This window comes from Salvia splendens, chromosome 7 (genome assembly GCF_004379255.2).
Source record: "Salvia splendens isolate huo1 chromosome 7, SspV2, whole genome shotgun sequence".
NCBI lineage: Eukaryota > Viridiplantae > Streptophyta > Magnoliopsida > Lamiales > Lamiaceae > Salvia > Salvia splendens.
The window spans coordinates 1,823,238-1,838,789 of NC_056038.1; the positions used below are offsets into that span (position 1 = coordinate 1,823,238).

At 38.0% G+C, this 15,552-nt stretch overlaps 3 protein-coding genes and 1 pseudogene across 4 annotated transcripts; all 4 read right to left on the reverse strand.

The window, feature by feature from the left end:
• Positions 1-927: 927 nt before the first annotated feature.
• On the reverse strand, positions 928-3,364 carry LOC121811480. 2 transcript variants are annotated; one of them, XM_042212349.1, is made up of 5 exons: positions 3,257-3,364; positions 2,371-2,574; positions 2,098-2,203; positions 1,524-1,653; positions 928-1,391 (listed from the first exon to the last, which is right to left on the reverse strand). In XM_042212349.1, the coding sequence occupies exons 2-4, from the start codon at positions 2,562-2,564 to the stop codon at positions 1,525-1,527; spliced, it is 429 nt and encodes a 142-aa protein (XP_042068283.1). In that variant the 5' UTR covers positions 2,565-2,574; positions 3,257-3,364; the 3' UTR covers positions 928-1,391; position 1,524. The 2 variants fall into 2 exon arrangements, with proteins under 2 accessions (XP_042068283.1, XP_042068284.1); XM_042212350.1 differs by having other exon boundaries at positions 2,371-2,571; positions 3,257-3,343.
• A 473-nt stretch (positions 3,365-3,837) lies between these two features.
• Positions 3,838-5,608, reverse strand: LOC121741653 (annotated as a pseudogene).
• A 3,496-nt stretch (positions 5,609-9,104) lies between these two features.
• LOC121740849 (protein FANTASTIC FOUR 1-like) lies at positions 9,105-10,360 on the reverse strand. Its single transcript, XM_042133481.1, has one exon. It carries the CDS (start codon positions 9,972-9,974, stop codon positions 9,291-9,293), a length of 684 nt encoding a protein of 227 aa, XP_041989415.1. The 5' UTR covers positions 9,975-10,360; the 3' UTR covers positions 9,105-9,290.
• A 419-nt stretch (positions 10,361-10,779) lies between these two features.
• Positions 10,780-14,644, reverse strand: LOC121742309 (rho GTPase-activating protein 1-like). The gene is made up of 5 exons (XM_042135418.1): positions 13,884-14,644; positions 12,324-12,444; positions 12,097-12,216; positions 11,683-11,913; positions 10,780-11,577 (listed from the first exon to the last, which is right to left on the reverse strand). Exons 1-5 carry the CDS (start codon positions 14,273-14,275, stop codon positions 11,005-11,007), a joined length of 1,437 nt encoding a protein of 478 aa, XP_041991352.1. The 5' UTR covers positions 14,276-14,644; the 3' UTR covers positions 10,780-11,004.
• Positions 14,645-15,552: the final 908 nt, after the last annotated feature.

The window sequence follows — 15,552 nt, forward strand, 5'->3', positions numbered from 1 at the left end:
TCAAAGTAGACTTTATCTTGGATTAAATTAGTCATAGAGGGGTGGGATGGGATGGATAATCACGAGACACGGTGCAATCTTAGCACTTTGGAGACGGGTCGAAAGTGGTTACTGATGTCACCAACTTCTTAAGGTAAATCAAGACAGCACAGGTCTATAATTCTGGTACCCAACCTAATTAATCATCAATGAGTTAACATGTCCCTACAGAGTTTACTTATCAGACAAACCAGAGGCACTTCTTCTCCTAATTTTATGGAGAAGGGAGGTGTTGTTACCACAACATGGTAAACAACAATAATGGCAGCTGCATGATTAGAGCTACACCCAAAGCCTTACACCAATACAAACTGTTTCAAAGCATGGTAGAAGACATAGGTGTATCAAAAAGTAAACGGCTTTGAATTTTCTTTACCAAGTGAGACATATCTAAGCAATAATCAGTACAAAAATAAGCATGTTTGAATATCAGTAGATTAGAAAAGCTGACACCGACATATCCAACTAGATACATGGACTGGGTGGGTGCCCTTGCAAGAAAGGTCTCACCCACAGAGCTTGCAAATCATTAATCCCACCAGCATAAAAGACAGCATTTTATTTATTCTATGCATGCCTATGGAAACCAAAGGCCCACCCACATCTTGCAAATCACAAATCCCATCAGTATAAAAGTCAGCATTATATTTATTCCATGAATGTCAACGGGAGCCAAACTGGACGATTCCAGAAAATCAGGAGATGAGTATTACCGACACCATCAGTATTTATCACTTTAAATTAGACAGATAATCAAGAGATTAGAATGCTTCAAACATTTACAAGGCTGAGCAATACGAGGCTGTTCTCCTACAGTCAAAGAACAGAAGGACGAATTTATGCCAACATGCCAAGATCAGAAGCTTAAAGAATCAGGACACGTAAATCTGACTTTTAGCAAAATTAAGATGAAAATATATAAGTTTAGAAATCGTTACCAAATGATTGATAAATAAGGATTGAGTTTCATCTTCTCAGATGAGAATTCACATATTTAAGTAACACACGTTTTAGAACACGATCAGAAGGGGAAAGAGCAGCAGTGTAAAACTTATCCACAAAAATAACGTTCTCTTACGTAGCCGGAACAGCAGCAGCATCGTTGGCTAATTTATCATTGGAATCCTCTCCCCAGAGCAGATAATCGTCGTACATTACTGGTATTCGTATTCGTTCATAACAGATGCACGTTTCTGTTTGGCTTCGTGCTGGCTTTGATCATGACGTGCGAGCTCCAAATTATCTGATGGATTACCCTCGATCTGGCTGCCAGTAAGAGGCAAGCTTGTGGACTTGGAGGGAGTTTCACCATGTTGCATAGGTGGTTCTTGCTTCTGCTGCTTGAATTGTTTCTGCAACATTGTAAACAGAGAATAATTTAACAGGTAGATTCTAGCAAAACACGAACAGCTACACCAAAACTACGTATGAAGGTGACATGATGGCTAATGATGTGACTATGAGACTGAAGCAAAAGAACACACCTCAAACTCTCTTCTCTTTGTAAGCATTTGGATCACGTGTTTTGATTATATTCCATAATACACCACCACTTCTCCGGAATCGGCTGCCATCTGAGGTCTTCTGACCTCCACAAGATTGGATCACATCAACCTATAAGTTCATTTTACATGTTAATTGTCATAAGAGCGAGTCTGAATAAAAATGAAACTAACACGTCTTGCTAAAAATGAAAAAAAAAAACATAAGGTGAAAAGACTGATGAGTCTCATCCAAATAGGATACTGTGCAATATAAGAAATTCACAAGCGAACAATCATTGAGGGGACTACCTCAACATCAATAACTTACTTGTGACACTACTTCGGAATGACCTAACAAAACATTAATAAATTTTTAGCATGTTCAAGGAAAACATACGCTGCATATATGCAATGCCATAGTAAAACTCAGAACTTCCCATTACTTATGCAATACCATAAGTAACAGTCAGTAATATTAAAACTGATGTCATTTCAAAGGTATTGAAAGAGCAAAAGGTTGAACAGGTACCTCTACCAATGATGTATATATATAAAAACTAGAAAGGAAGCTTACCTCTTTGATAAGATCGCTCAAAGCTTCCACTCCAAGACAACCAACAGCAGTGTACATAAGATAAGATTTTGGCTCTCGCAAACGCTTGCATGCATCCAGAACAAACCTAAAGAAGGTGTCATAAAAATAAGCAATTCATCAAAAATGTGAAACTAAATGCTAATATACATCAAGGAAAAACTAGACGTTTTTATAAAACCAACCGTAGAAAGTATGATCTGCATCACGTAGTTAGAAAATGTCAAAACCTGTTAATATTAGTTACATTTGGACCTGCACTTCTTCTTCTGTTTTGAGCTCTGCCTGTTAGATTCTTGATTTTCTTGAATAACATGAACATTAGAACTTTCTCCGGCTCTAGTCCCTTGAAACGGTTCAATGAACTCACCCTCTTCTACATCAAGCATCTCAACATCTTGGCCATCTTCAAGATTAAGTGTGTCAAGCAAGCTTTCTTGTACTTCCATGGAGTAACTACTGCAGTACAAGTCCAGGTCAAATACTCTCGTCAAACAAACATAAGCATGAGTGCATGACTTACACCAAATGAGTATAACTTATCATCAATAAGTAAAAAACCTCTAGTATTCCAACATCAACAAGTTCAGCTAATACAAGGATAACATTGCTATCCTCGAATCTAATCTACAACTGCATATCCACAGTAAAACTTTCATTGTTCCAAAACTCAACCAGCTTAAATCCACATACTACAGCTTAATATTAGGATTCTGACTTCTTCCCCAACACCTATTGAATAATTTCCAAGAACCATAATGCACCACCAATCAAGGATGAAAAACAGCACAATATCAGCCGTATATACTAATTACTATTGACTCAATCGCGATTTCAAGGAATTCAATGAATCTAAATACATCCTCAAATTACACCAACTGAATTACTGAAACCAGAACTGCTCATGCTAGATGCTGAAAAACATGTAAAAACAATATATGCTCACATAATTAAAATCTGAGAATTATATGTAACATCTCAAAGAAGGAAACATATGAAAATGTATTTCTTCAGCATTATTTCTGTGAAAGTAAACTGCTATCCTTCAATCATCAAGCTTCTGATAAACTTAAATTGCTAACAAAAATACAATGAAAAATCCGGGAAAAAAACACTGAATTCTTCAGCTACGCAAAAATACCTCAAAGCCTCCTTCTCCTTCTCCAAGATAAATTGTTTGCGGGAGTTTATCCTCTATAATTTGAAAAATTGGGTGTTTGATCATGCAAAAGTGCGAGCCAGGAATGAATACCTATCTGTGAAGGCAATACAAATTTGCTAACCACGGGCCATAAGTTATTGGGCCGAATAGACAAAAGCCCAATAAAGATTAATTGGGTCAAAATCAAGAGGCCCATAACTATACATTAACGTGGCCATGTTTAGCCAGTAAATTTTAATAAATACTTATATAGGAATTTTCATTATATATATATATATATATGATTTTATGGAAAAGATTGAATAGTACACAAGATTAATTTTGTCATAGAGTAAATTAAGGTTCATAATCCAAAATTAATCACGCATTGCATTATTAAGTAATAGGCAGACTCGTTATCGAATCGAACAAGATAATTATAGTACGTATTGCTTTGAACGAAAGGAAAATGTGTGATAAAAAACAAATTAAAAGGTACAAATTTTGAAAGTACAAAGAATTTGGTAATAATCAAATGGAAATCTCATGACTGAAAAATTATGAAGACGGTGAGCAAGCGTCTAGCGCTTGTTGACTGCGCGGCAGGAGCGTCTGATCTCGCCCTGTGTGCCGGTAAGGACTTGAACGCCGCCCAATTTGATCATGGCTTGGCCGAATTTCTCGTTGAAGTTGAACCCGCTAGCAATGGCTTCAACGCTCGTTTTTGAAAGTGGGTCAAGGGCCAAGTCTTGGCCGATCTGCAGAATCCCTCTCTTCTTCACTATTTGCTTGTAGTAGGAGTTGTCAACAACCATTGAGCTCAAGGGGTTTTGGTCGAGGTTCACTTCGTTGTCGACCTTAGTATTTTGAGGGCACCGTGCCCTCAGAAGCGCAGCTTCCATGTTTGGGTCGGCTTCCCGGTGCCTCGGATGCGGTCTTGGATGAGGGAGCAGTGAGTAGGACCAACGGTGTGACCTCCTGCATTCATTGGCGACAAAATACTTATTTTAAAGCGAAAAAATGTATTTACCCACGAATGAATTGCTGACAGTTGACAATTCAAATCATCTATTGATGCATGGCATCTCTAATTAGTCGTCACGTGTCAAGAAAATTTTAAAAACTATATACATTACTAATTTGTTTGTAGTAATTTAAATTTTCTTGGCCACGTCGATGCGACAAGATATGTTGTACAATAGTACTGTAGTAATATAGTATGATCATGCTTAAAGTGGAAGAGTGTTAATAGACTAGGGTATTTGTGTAAATACCAAGAAGATAGATCATATCTATGGCATTGAGTCCTTTCTTTGCAAATGCCTTGATGGAATCAGAGACTGACACTGAGGGAGATGGGAGATCTACATTCTTAGCTAGGGATATCGTCCCGTCCCGTCCCTCCTCCCCGGCTCCACGATGTATCGTTCTCCTCCGCTCTACACATTTTATAACGTCGTCCAATATATTAATAATAATACATGGGAAAAATCAAGCATAAAAATGTTACAAAAAAATCGTACCATGGCGACCGCATCTCGTGTTGCCATGACGATGATGTCATCACACAAGACGACGTCGCGGCACACGGCCTCGACCGCAGCTTTGCCGCGTCAATGAGTTCATAGCCTCTTACACTCCGATTGGGGATTGCCGCTTTCTCAGTAGTATTTCCCCCATCCAATAAAAGTGAAGCATCGCATCCCTTGAAACGTCATGACATATATAACTTATATGTTCATTAGCCTAGCAATAAGTCTAATCATACATGCATGTGTGTATTTAATTTATTTTACTATATTGTCACATTATTTTGGGTATTTGAAGGGAAAATGTTACATAGAAATGAAAATAACGAACAAACAACTCACATAGACAAAGCAGTCATGAAACTGCAGGCGTAGAAGCCCGGCCGCAATGGTTTTATCTTTAAAGTCGTGCCAGGCTTTCACGACGCCGCCAACGATGGCCTCGACGTCGGTAGAGGCGCACTTCCCTTTGTAGAACCCCACTTGAAGAGGGGGCGTCGGCAGAACCCCTACTTATAAAAGGATATATGCCGTGCTTAGTCTTTATTTCACTAAACAAAATAATTAAAAAAGTCAAGCGTTCAAATGCAAAATATTAGTATTAATTTAGCAAAAACAGTACGGGGCAAATTTCCTATAAAATTATGATTTTTTGTAATATTTTAGTTCAGTCTCGCAATTTTTAAAGTCAGTCATAAAATCATAAATTTAACAATTTTATAAAAAATTTCTACCGGTGTCTAATTTGGATGAAATTGTATCTAATGTGGCATCCAATTAATCTACAAGGATGAGACCACTAACAACCAGTAAATTTTATCATTTTTCTTATTAAAATGCATCATAGGAAACATTAAGAAAAATATTTAATTTCATAATTTTTACCACTAATTTTAAATTGATAGGACAAACCAAAATTAATTGTTTTGCTACTCCCTCCATATTAAAAAAAACATTTGAAATGAAACGGGTTTTAATGCACAATTGGTAAAATAAATAAGAATAATTGATAAAGTAAGAAAGAGGAAAAGAAAAATGAATAAAGTAAGAGAGATGAAGAGAAAATGTAGTGAAAATAGAGTTAGTGGATTGTGGGGTCAATGTCCTAAAATGCAAAGATTCTAAAGTTTTTATTTTTAAGGAACGACCCAAAATGGAAATAGTTGTTATTTTTAAAAACGGAGGGAGTATATAATAATCTCATTGTCGTATTAAATATTATTGGGCATGAGATTTTATATAATATTATTTTATGAGTTAAATGAAAAGACAAAAAAGAAATATTATTTTCATTTTACAAAATGCCAATTTTTTTTCAAAATAAAAACATTTCATTTTTAGTGTTAATACTCCATATGATATAATATAAGTCTGTTCCACATATACTATTCGTTTATGTACCCACTTTATTTATGTGTTATTTTAATAATTTTTCGAGTAAAGGTCAATTGGTCCTTAACATATGGCCGAAATATGAATTTAGTTCAAAACATTCACTTTTTGAAAAATGGGTCTATAACAAATTCAATTTGTGTCGATCCGGTCCTTTCTTAACAACGCCATCAATTTCTGACGGTCAACCATTAATTAGTGTTTTGTTGATCGGATTAGGCCTAATTATTTTCTAATTATTTTGTTAAAAAAATCGAATTTTCTTATTTCAAATTTCATTAAAAATTATGTCAATTAAAAAGAACAATCGCGACTTTTGGTCTCCACCAAGTTAAACCACCCAATTTCTTTTCTCTCTTCTCTCTCGTCGTTCTCGACGAAATCCTAAATCCATTGTTCAATTCCGACCAAAATCGAGTAATTGTTGTTGGAGATAAGGTGGGACTAGCCGAATCTTTACTTTCGGTCCAGTGGCGGACTTGTCGGAGTTTGATTGTTATGGTTTGATTTCTCCTCCTCCGAAGCAAATGGAAGAAGTCCTGTCGTCGATGTCGCCGATCCTAGTTTCGACGCTGCGGAAGTGGAAGGGCGATGACGGTTGCCGACTGAGAAGTCCCGCAGGAAGAAGATGAAGCAAGGAGGACGACGACGAACCCTAGTTCATATTACTCTAAATACTTGTTTTTGTTGTTGGCTACTTTTTTATGGTGGGTACTGGTTTTTGGACGGTGAATACCTATTTTTTTTTATGGTGGATACATGTTTACCATAGGGTTTTTTGACATCAATCGGCACTGGTCATGCTTAGAATTGCAAATGTTCAGGACGTATTTGATATTGATAATGAATATGTTGGACTAGTTTGACGGTATTTTATTCTATTTTTCCGCTTCATCTTCGACGAAATAGCAGTTCATAATGCTTTGTAAATGTTTCAAATTCAGTTTTAGAACCTTAATATGCATTTCAACATTGTCGGAATTCAGGGACATAGATTAAGTGACTTATATTCAAGATTCAAAATTTGGACCAAGTTGCAGAGAAAGAAAATTAGGTTTTTGGTGATGTGGGGAAGAAGAAATGAAAGAGAGAGAATAAAAAAAATTGATTTTGATTCATGTTTTGTTTTTTAAGGGTTCTCTATTTTACAAATATTTCTGAAATTTTAATATAAAAAATAAAATTAGCTAAAGTAATAAAAAATGGCTAATCCGGTCAACAAAACACTAATTAACAGTTGACCATTGGAAATTGACGGCACCGTTAAAAAAGGACCGGATCAACACGAATTTCATTTGTTATGGGCCCTTTTTTCAAAAAGTGAATGTTTTGGACCAAATTCGTATTTCGACCATATGTTTAGGATCAAAATTGACCTTACTCTAATTTTTACACAATTTAGTCCTCTCAATTTCCATCTATCAAAATCCATGTGTATCATGAATTGAAATCCCATAGGCAACATAGCCGTAGTAGTTGGCTAATAACTTCCATCACTATCTTGATATTCATGAAATGGAACTAAATATATCTACATATTTAGTTAAATAAATGCTTCAAATTGAAATATAATAGTATGAACGTTATTACTACATCATCTTGATGCCTGCCAAATGTCCCTAAGATCCGTGGAATCAAGCAAAAGGATTTCATGAAAAAAGATGAGATTCTCACAAAAAAGTTGGAGCAAAATACTTGTGCGTTCATATAATTAGCTAGGTGTCTTATCTTGTGATGGAATAGATGCACACCATCTGTTTGTAAAAAGTCCTAGGTGAATTCTCCATCCACTTGGAAGATGAATGGCCTCACAATTTCAGCCTCACTGAAGCAATTATCTTAAAGAAAAAAGGAATTTTATTCGTCTATCTCTTGTCCCATGGCATATTTATGCATCATTAGATTTTGTCTCAGATTTTGAAAATGATTTTGATCAATAAAAATTGGAACTTTTCATCACACTTTCATGTCTTATTTTCATTCCTATAATTTTCCAAGATTCTGTGCTGGACCTAATCATAGGATCAGGTCCACTCCAATTACTCTATTTTAACTCTTTTGCAAAAATTTTAGTAGGTATAATCTCTCTTGTTCGTTCCTAAAAATAGAAGGGATACTAACCAATTAAATTACAATCAAATTCTGGATTAGTTTCATGAAATTTGAAAGTAAAAGTATCAAATAACAAAATTTCAATAAATAAAGAAATAGAACAAAATTACTCTATTTTTTATGGACAAAATGAATATATGTTTCATACTAATATGTCAGTCATGAATATACTATTCATGTCTCAAATCAATTTTCCAAAGGTCAGAACACCATATTCCTAGGCCACAAAATAGACCATGTAACAATTTTTTTTTCTAAATCACAAAAACAGTCATAGAAAAAATAAAGACATTTAAACAAATTTTAAAATTTTCAAAATGCCAAAATGGCACTCTGAGATTGGCTGATTCCACGAGGATTGGACCGCTCTACGGTCTGCGCAGGCGGTCCAATCCGCAGTTGGCTCGCCTTGCTCAATTACTATTAAATCCTCCGGCTTCAGGCCCGATCAAACGTTGTCAATGACTACGAGTGCCCTTATCTATTGTGGTGTGTCTAACTATTAAAACTCAAAATGAGTGTAGATCAACTTGAATGCATGTCAACCAGTTGTCAGTCTTTCTAAATGCAGGAAAATTTCAAACATATTTCCCTGAGATTTTTTATTTGGATAGATATCAACTTGAATTATCAACATTAAATTTAAACATAATATTCATTGGATTCGTGGGGAGCTACGGTCGAAAAAACGAGTCTAGATATTAACAGAAAATCTGAATTAAACTAAACGCAAAAACAAAATTAGCTAAAAATAGGAGACGCTATTTTTAGCATCCAATTCATACAACATGAAGTATCTCAAATCTGAACTTGAATTACAATCTAAATCTGCTTTGTTTTATTTCATCAATACATGTCACGTCATGTACGACTAAAATTCAAACTGCTATCTTCATTTGGAGCATCGGATCAATGTGAAATTACAATTTTTTAGAAAGAAAATATTCGATTCCACGTGAAATTACAATTTTACTATACTTAAAAAGTAGAAAAAGTAGAAATTACAATTCGTCTTGATCGTCGACGACCTCCGCCTGGATCTCGTCCTCTTCTGCGACGGCCTCGTCCTCGTCGTCAGACTGCACGAACCGCATCTGGAGGCGGCCGTCTTCGCGGCATGCATGCAAGAACTCCTGCGTCGGAATCCGAATCTCTTTGAGAATAAACCTCCCATCCTCCCTATACGACTTGAACCACACCCACGGCTTCCCGCTCCGCCCGATGCACGAGATCGGCGGCGGAAACGCCGCCCTAGCCGACTCTCCCCGTTGTTTCTCCAAATCCCTCGCCACGCTCCTCTCCCCACCCCCGTGCTGCCGCACCTCTCTACCACAGAATTCCTCGTGCCTCGACGTCTCCTCCACGTCGTCGAAGCTCTCGAACCCTAGCCCCTCCGTGCACAGGGAGAGGCTGTCGGAGGAGAAGCTCTGGTTGTGCTTCCTCCGACCAGAGGGAGGGGCAAAACTGCCCCTCCCTCTCTCGATATCTCCAACCGAAGAAGAAGAAGAAGAAGGAGTTTCCTTGAAATGCAATTCACCGAATAACTCAGTGAAGGATGACTCATCGACTCTGTTGTTGGACTTCAAGCCTTTGATGTGTTTCCACGGCGAAAGGGCTTCTAGAAAGTTCTGAGATTCCGGCAATGGCTTCTCGAAGATTTGCTCTATGCCGCCGCAGGCTGCCATGTCAAGATCTATACATACATACAAAAGTATCTATCTATCTATCTATCAGTGTGTGGAAAAAGAAGAGTGAAATGTGCACAAGAAGAGCATGAGATTGTTGGTGAAAAAGTGAAGAAAAATGACAAGTATTTATTGAGGAAGCTAAATAGGATGGGTGGCTATTAGATTTAGAGCCTTTTCTGATTTTTTTGGTGGTCACAACTTATAAAATTCCTCATTGCCCACCTTATCTTCCTCCTTTCATTATAATAGGCTCGTTTTTCTAGACGTTACATCCGATGAAATATACGCATAGCCCCGCCATAATTCAAGAATTGGTTCGATTTTGTAAGATGTTACATCTGATGAAATACTCGCTCGCGTAGCCAAGCGATAATTCGTTCGATTTCTTGCAATTTCCTAATCACATGTTAGTAGATTGTGATGGGCAGAGGAATATAAGCCCTGCACACCAAATAACACCTAATGATGTTGCTGTAAATTTACCAAGTTTGGCATGTTTTGAACTTGTAGGGAACTGATATTTTGGGAGGGGGTCAGTTTCAGGTTGAGGTGACCTTAAACTGCATCAGAATCTATACAAGATTTTCATTTTCTGTAATGAAAAAACATTGGGAATATTCGCGGATGATCCTACTTGATTGTTCCATATATTTTTGGAAAATGATGGCTCAATTTTATGTAAAGTAGTCTTTAAAGCTATGAGATTGACAGCAACAACAGACTGTAATGTCCAGCCCTAGTGGCTTTGATGCAATCACGGATTGTGGTCCGTATCGGACCACAATCCAAGCGAAATACGAGATTTTCGACACAGGCTTAAATGGCCCTTTGCCTAGTAGTGAAGAAAGTCACATCTCAGTTGCAGTTAAACTGTTTTTTTTTTCTCTCTAACAATAGATACAAACTTGGATGAAGTGAAACTTAAAGGGCAGAATAGTAAATAGATACACACACACACAAACACACAGTGTGGGAATTGAGAATCTAAGTGATGAAAGGTTATAAGAAACCATGGACCTTCTTTCGTTCAACGCCACGCTTCGCATCGCTCCGTTATTGAATTTATTCGGCTGAGGTTGCTGACGCCCTTGCTCAGGTGGCCGGCTTTAGTGGCTGCAGCGTCCGCGGCTTCGTTCCTTGATCCGGATCTCGTCTGGTTAGAGTTGCTCGGTTGGCTTGTTTTGCTCGTCTTCTTCTCCTCGAGCTGATTCTCAGGGACGTTCGCTGCAGCTCTTGCTTTGTGTTCTTGAGCAGCGGGAGTTCCACAAGACTCGCTTCCATCGGATTCCTCAGTGGACGTTGAGTGGCTGAAATAGTTCTCATCGGATGTGTTTTCGACCTGGCTGGATCGTGGGCCGCGCCTTGAATGTGGGTCCTCTGCGACAAAGGTCTGCTTCGTCTCTTCGTGTGATTCAGCAGGGATTTTGTGGCGAACCTGCGTGCAGGCCTGATGGCCGTTGTCGTCAGAAGGGTTCGTGCGGGGCGTGGAGGCCTGCTGGATGACACAGTCGCCTCTTTCTCGTAGAGTCTTCTCTATTAGAGTCTTGAGGAAGTTCATAACTTGCACCGCGTACATCAATGCCGTCAATGGATCGGCCATCTGCTCCGAGAAAATTCGAAGAACGTTAGAATAACGGGAGAGTCTTGCGTCAGACTGTCTGACAATCTCGCGTGTCTAAGAAGAAAATCAGCACGAAGTCATCACCTGAGTCATGTTGGGAGCAAACACCATGGCGATGTTGTGTGAGTTCATCTTGTTCCGGTGTTCCTCTTGGACGACATCGGCCATTAGGTTGATCGCCCAGTCCAACAGTGCAGCTTCAGTCGGGGGTAGAAGCCGGACTAGTTCATCGCAAGCCTCTTCCGACTGGCATTGCATCACTTGCTCATGAGAAAGAGAATCCAATACCCCTCGGGGGAGCTCCCGGAACCAAGCCTACACAGATCAGACGAATCATATGCTAACACACGAACCAGAAAACAACATCCATTCTACAACACGACACTTCCAACACGAAGCACAGTGCCTTTTGAAAGATCGTACTGCTCTAGTCCAATCAGCGAGGCGCAAAAAACAAAATCTATCAAGAGGCACCGTGTTTAGGAAAAGTTAGTTTACCTTGATCAGGCCAGCTAAACAGTGCACGTCGATTCCTTCGGGGATAACTCCTCGATTCAATTGGTCCCGAACATACTCTTCTTGGCTGTTTCCTGCAGTTATTCTGAAAATTCCTTCAGCCTGCACATGTGTTCGCAGAATAAGAAAGAAGGTCGGTCGTATGCATAATATGTATGGGGCCGTTCAATGCACTACACATAAACACCAACTGAAACGCAACGACAAACCTGCAAGCCGCCTTGGGAATACATATTCCTCTGTAAAAGGAGGAGGATAGTCGGAATGCTGTTGCCTCGCGGATCATAAGAAAGCTGCATGGATTCGGTAGAAACTCCGAAAACAGTGGCACTATCCACGGATTTTTTTTCCCAAACAAGAAAGTTCAATAAGTGTAGATTTCCACAAAGGCATAGTTTAAAGTAGGAACTAAGAAAAAGTGAAATGGCAATTTGACTAGAATCCATAGACCAAGAGCTTTTTTCCGAGTAAGTGCTAATCTGCTAGTCCTCTTAAACGCAGGAAAGCAACAAAAGGCGACAGAAATAAGGACAAGAAGCTGAAATAAGCAACGCACGTTGAGATCATAAAGCCCTTGATTTAACTTCTATACGAAGCTCAAATCGCATATTCTATAAACAGTTTTATTGCCATTATACTTCAAATCAATTTCACTACAAATTCCATGTAACTCTAAAATATCTGATCTAATTGTATGCACATTTAATGAGCTGCATTATGAAGATTTGTTCATACTTATTAATGTATCTTTTCCAACTACATTTAACCATACTTATTGAGACGGTGACAACATATTGCCTTAAAATAGTAAAAGAAGCAAGACCAACCTCCGCGGCTCATTAGGTAGTTTAGAAACACATCATAAATGAGATCTAATCGCGTCAAAGCTCATAACAGACCACATCAATAAATTCAAGACTAGAAGAGCAATAAACAACAATACATCGATCAATTAAGGAAATCAATTGAACTTCAAGAAACCACCACAACTCAGAACTTTATCCAAACCCGATGCATAGAATAAAGCAATTTTCTCCTTTCCATCAATATCATCAAAGAGCACAAGTTTTGTACTTCTATAATACCATATCAACAAAGCAACCTTCTTAATAAACATCACTCATCACAAACCAGATATGAAGAACTTAAAGGACCTCATCATCATGTACAAACAAAACGTCCAAGATAAGAAGCGATTATCATGTGTTGAACACAAACATAGCTGGAAAAAAATCCACACTGTCGGATTCATGAAAACGGCAAACACTACATATTAGCATCATATAGAAATAGAACCAAACATCAAGATTGAACCTAAGAGACAATTATCACACATTTGACACAAACATAACTGAAAAATCAACATAACTCAGCACCCAAACATCAAGAAAAGAAAAGATCATCACACACCTACTTAAAAACTGCAAATATACACATTACTTAAGAACAGGAAGAAATCCATCATTTCAATTAGTACCCAAACACCAAGATAAGAAAAAGATCATGACATATCACTCAAAAACTGCAAAAATACACATTATTCAGATTCAAGAACACCAACAACCCTATTATCCCACATTGGTAGAGCCCAAACATGAAGGTAAGATAAGATAATATTACCACACACCTACTCAAAAACTGCAAAAATACACATTATTCATATTCAAGAACACCAATAACCCTATCATATCACATTGCTAGAGCCCCAAACAAACATCACTGGTCTAAAATTTCACATTTTTTGGGATTCAAGAAAACAAAGAATGTACCTAGCACTAGGAGCCCTCCTTGGAACCTCAGGCTCAAACTCAACAGGCAAGCCCAAGAACCCATCGAACCTATCAAATGTGACATGGTTAACATGCTGCACATCGGTGGGCCAGCCTATCTCCATAACCCCACCACCACCACCGCTAGAGAAATTGTCTCTATCCGCTTTGCAAGCCATCCGAAACCTCTTCCTAAAGAGGGTCAGCAGGAGTGCTAGAAGCGACAACTGATCTCTCCTATCTTTCTCTCTCTCCTCCCTCACCCTAATTTCATCCTCCTCTCTCTCTAACTCGTCAGCAAACTCGGTCTGGTGAAACAACGTGGCATTGTGGGTGGGAGTGGATATGGAAGTGGGGGAGGAGGAAGAGGGGGAGTGGAGCACCTCTGTCATTGCAACGACAGTTGAATAGATCAACCAATGCTGGGATCTTTCCGAAATCCCACTTTTTTTAATTCAAGAAATCGGTTGTTGGGGAATCTATTTACGGGTGGTGGGATTGAATTGAGGAAAGATTTGGTCTTTTGGTGGGAATTTGTGGGGAAATAAATTTGTATTTTTTGAGGTGAGTGGAGTTGGATTGAAGGAATGGTAAAGAAAAAGGAAGACGTGGTAATCATGAACTGATTTATTTATTCAACTGGCCTTTTTTTGGATAACTGTATTTTGATATTTTCTGCTGATGGTTCTTGGCTGTCAATTAGTGCATATGCATTCAAGAGGAAAAAGTAAGGAGGGGGAAATGGGATTGTGTCGTCACCGGGCAGAGCGGATTTCCTACGCCACTTTTTCTACTGAATCACTTAACCATCACTTACATGTCATAAGATTATTTTATTAAGTTTGTGAGAGGTGTATTAGGAATGGAATCCGGTCACCAGGATGGGGTGGGAGTGTATGTATTATTTTATATATATGGTGTAAAGTATTTTTTAAATAATTTGATTTTTTATATACATTAATAAGAAATTATTTTGGAATCGAAAATATGAATCATAAGTGAATGTATTTGGGTGGGAAAATCTAGAGGTGTCTTGTGAATGAATATCAAAGAGTATTTGATATTATCCGATCTGACTCAATATTCATAAAAGTTGGACGATGAGATTGGATAAATATATAGGACATGTTAGCATAAGTATCAGATATAATTGACCAGGTTACAAGTATACAATTGAAAAGGTCTCATTTAAAAAACAATCAAGCGCATATTCTGTCTGTACCAATAAAGATGACTCACTTTCCTTTTTTGATTTGTCCCAATCAAGATGACTCGTTACAAAAAATGGAAACGTCTCTATCTCTGTTTTATTATCTCTCTTACTTTACTCTCTTCACTTAGCATACAATAACATCTCACATATTACTTGTCACTTTGTTTAGCAGCATTAACTGATCATTGGTCTCATACCACACCATCTTCGCCTATGTCTCGCTCCGTATGTCCGACCTAAAACTTTATCACGTAAGTCGATAGTCTCATCCTATCACACACCTGCAAAAGCAAAGATCACGAGTACTTGTTGATCAACGACTGCCTCTTCTCAATTTCATACGTGAGTCTCCATGGTCCATGTGTAATATTTGGTGTAATATACCTTATTATGAGTCATAGGTGAATTGGTTAATTTATGTTGTGTTGAAATGCAATTCAAGTAACTATAAACCCT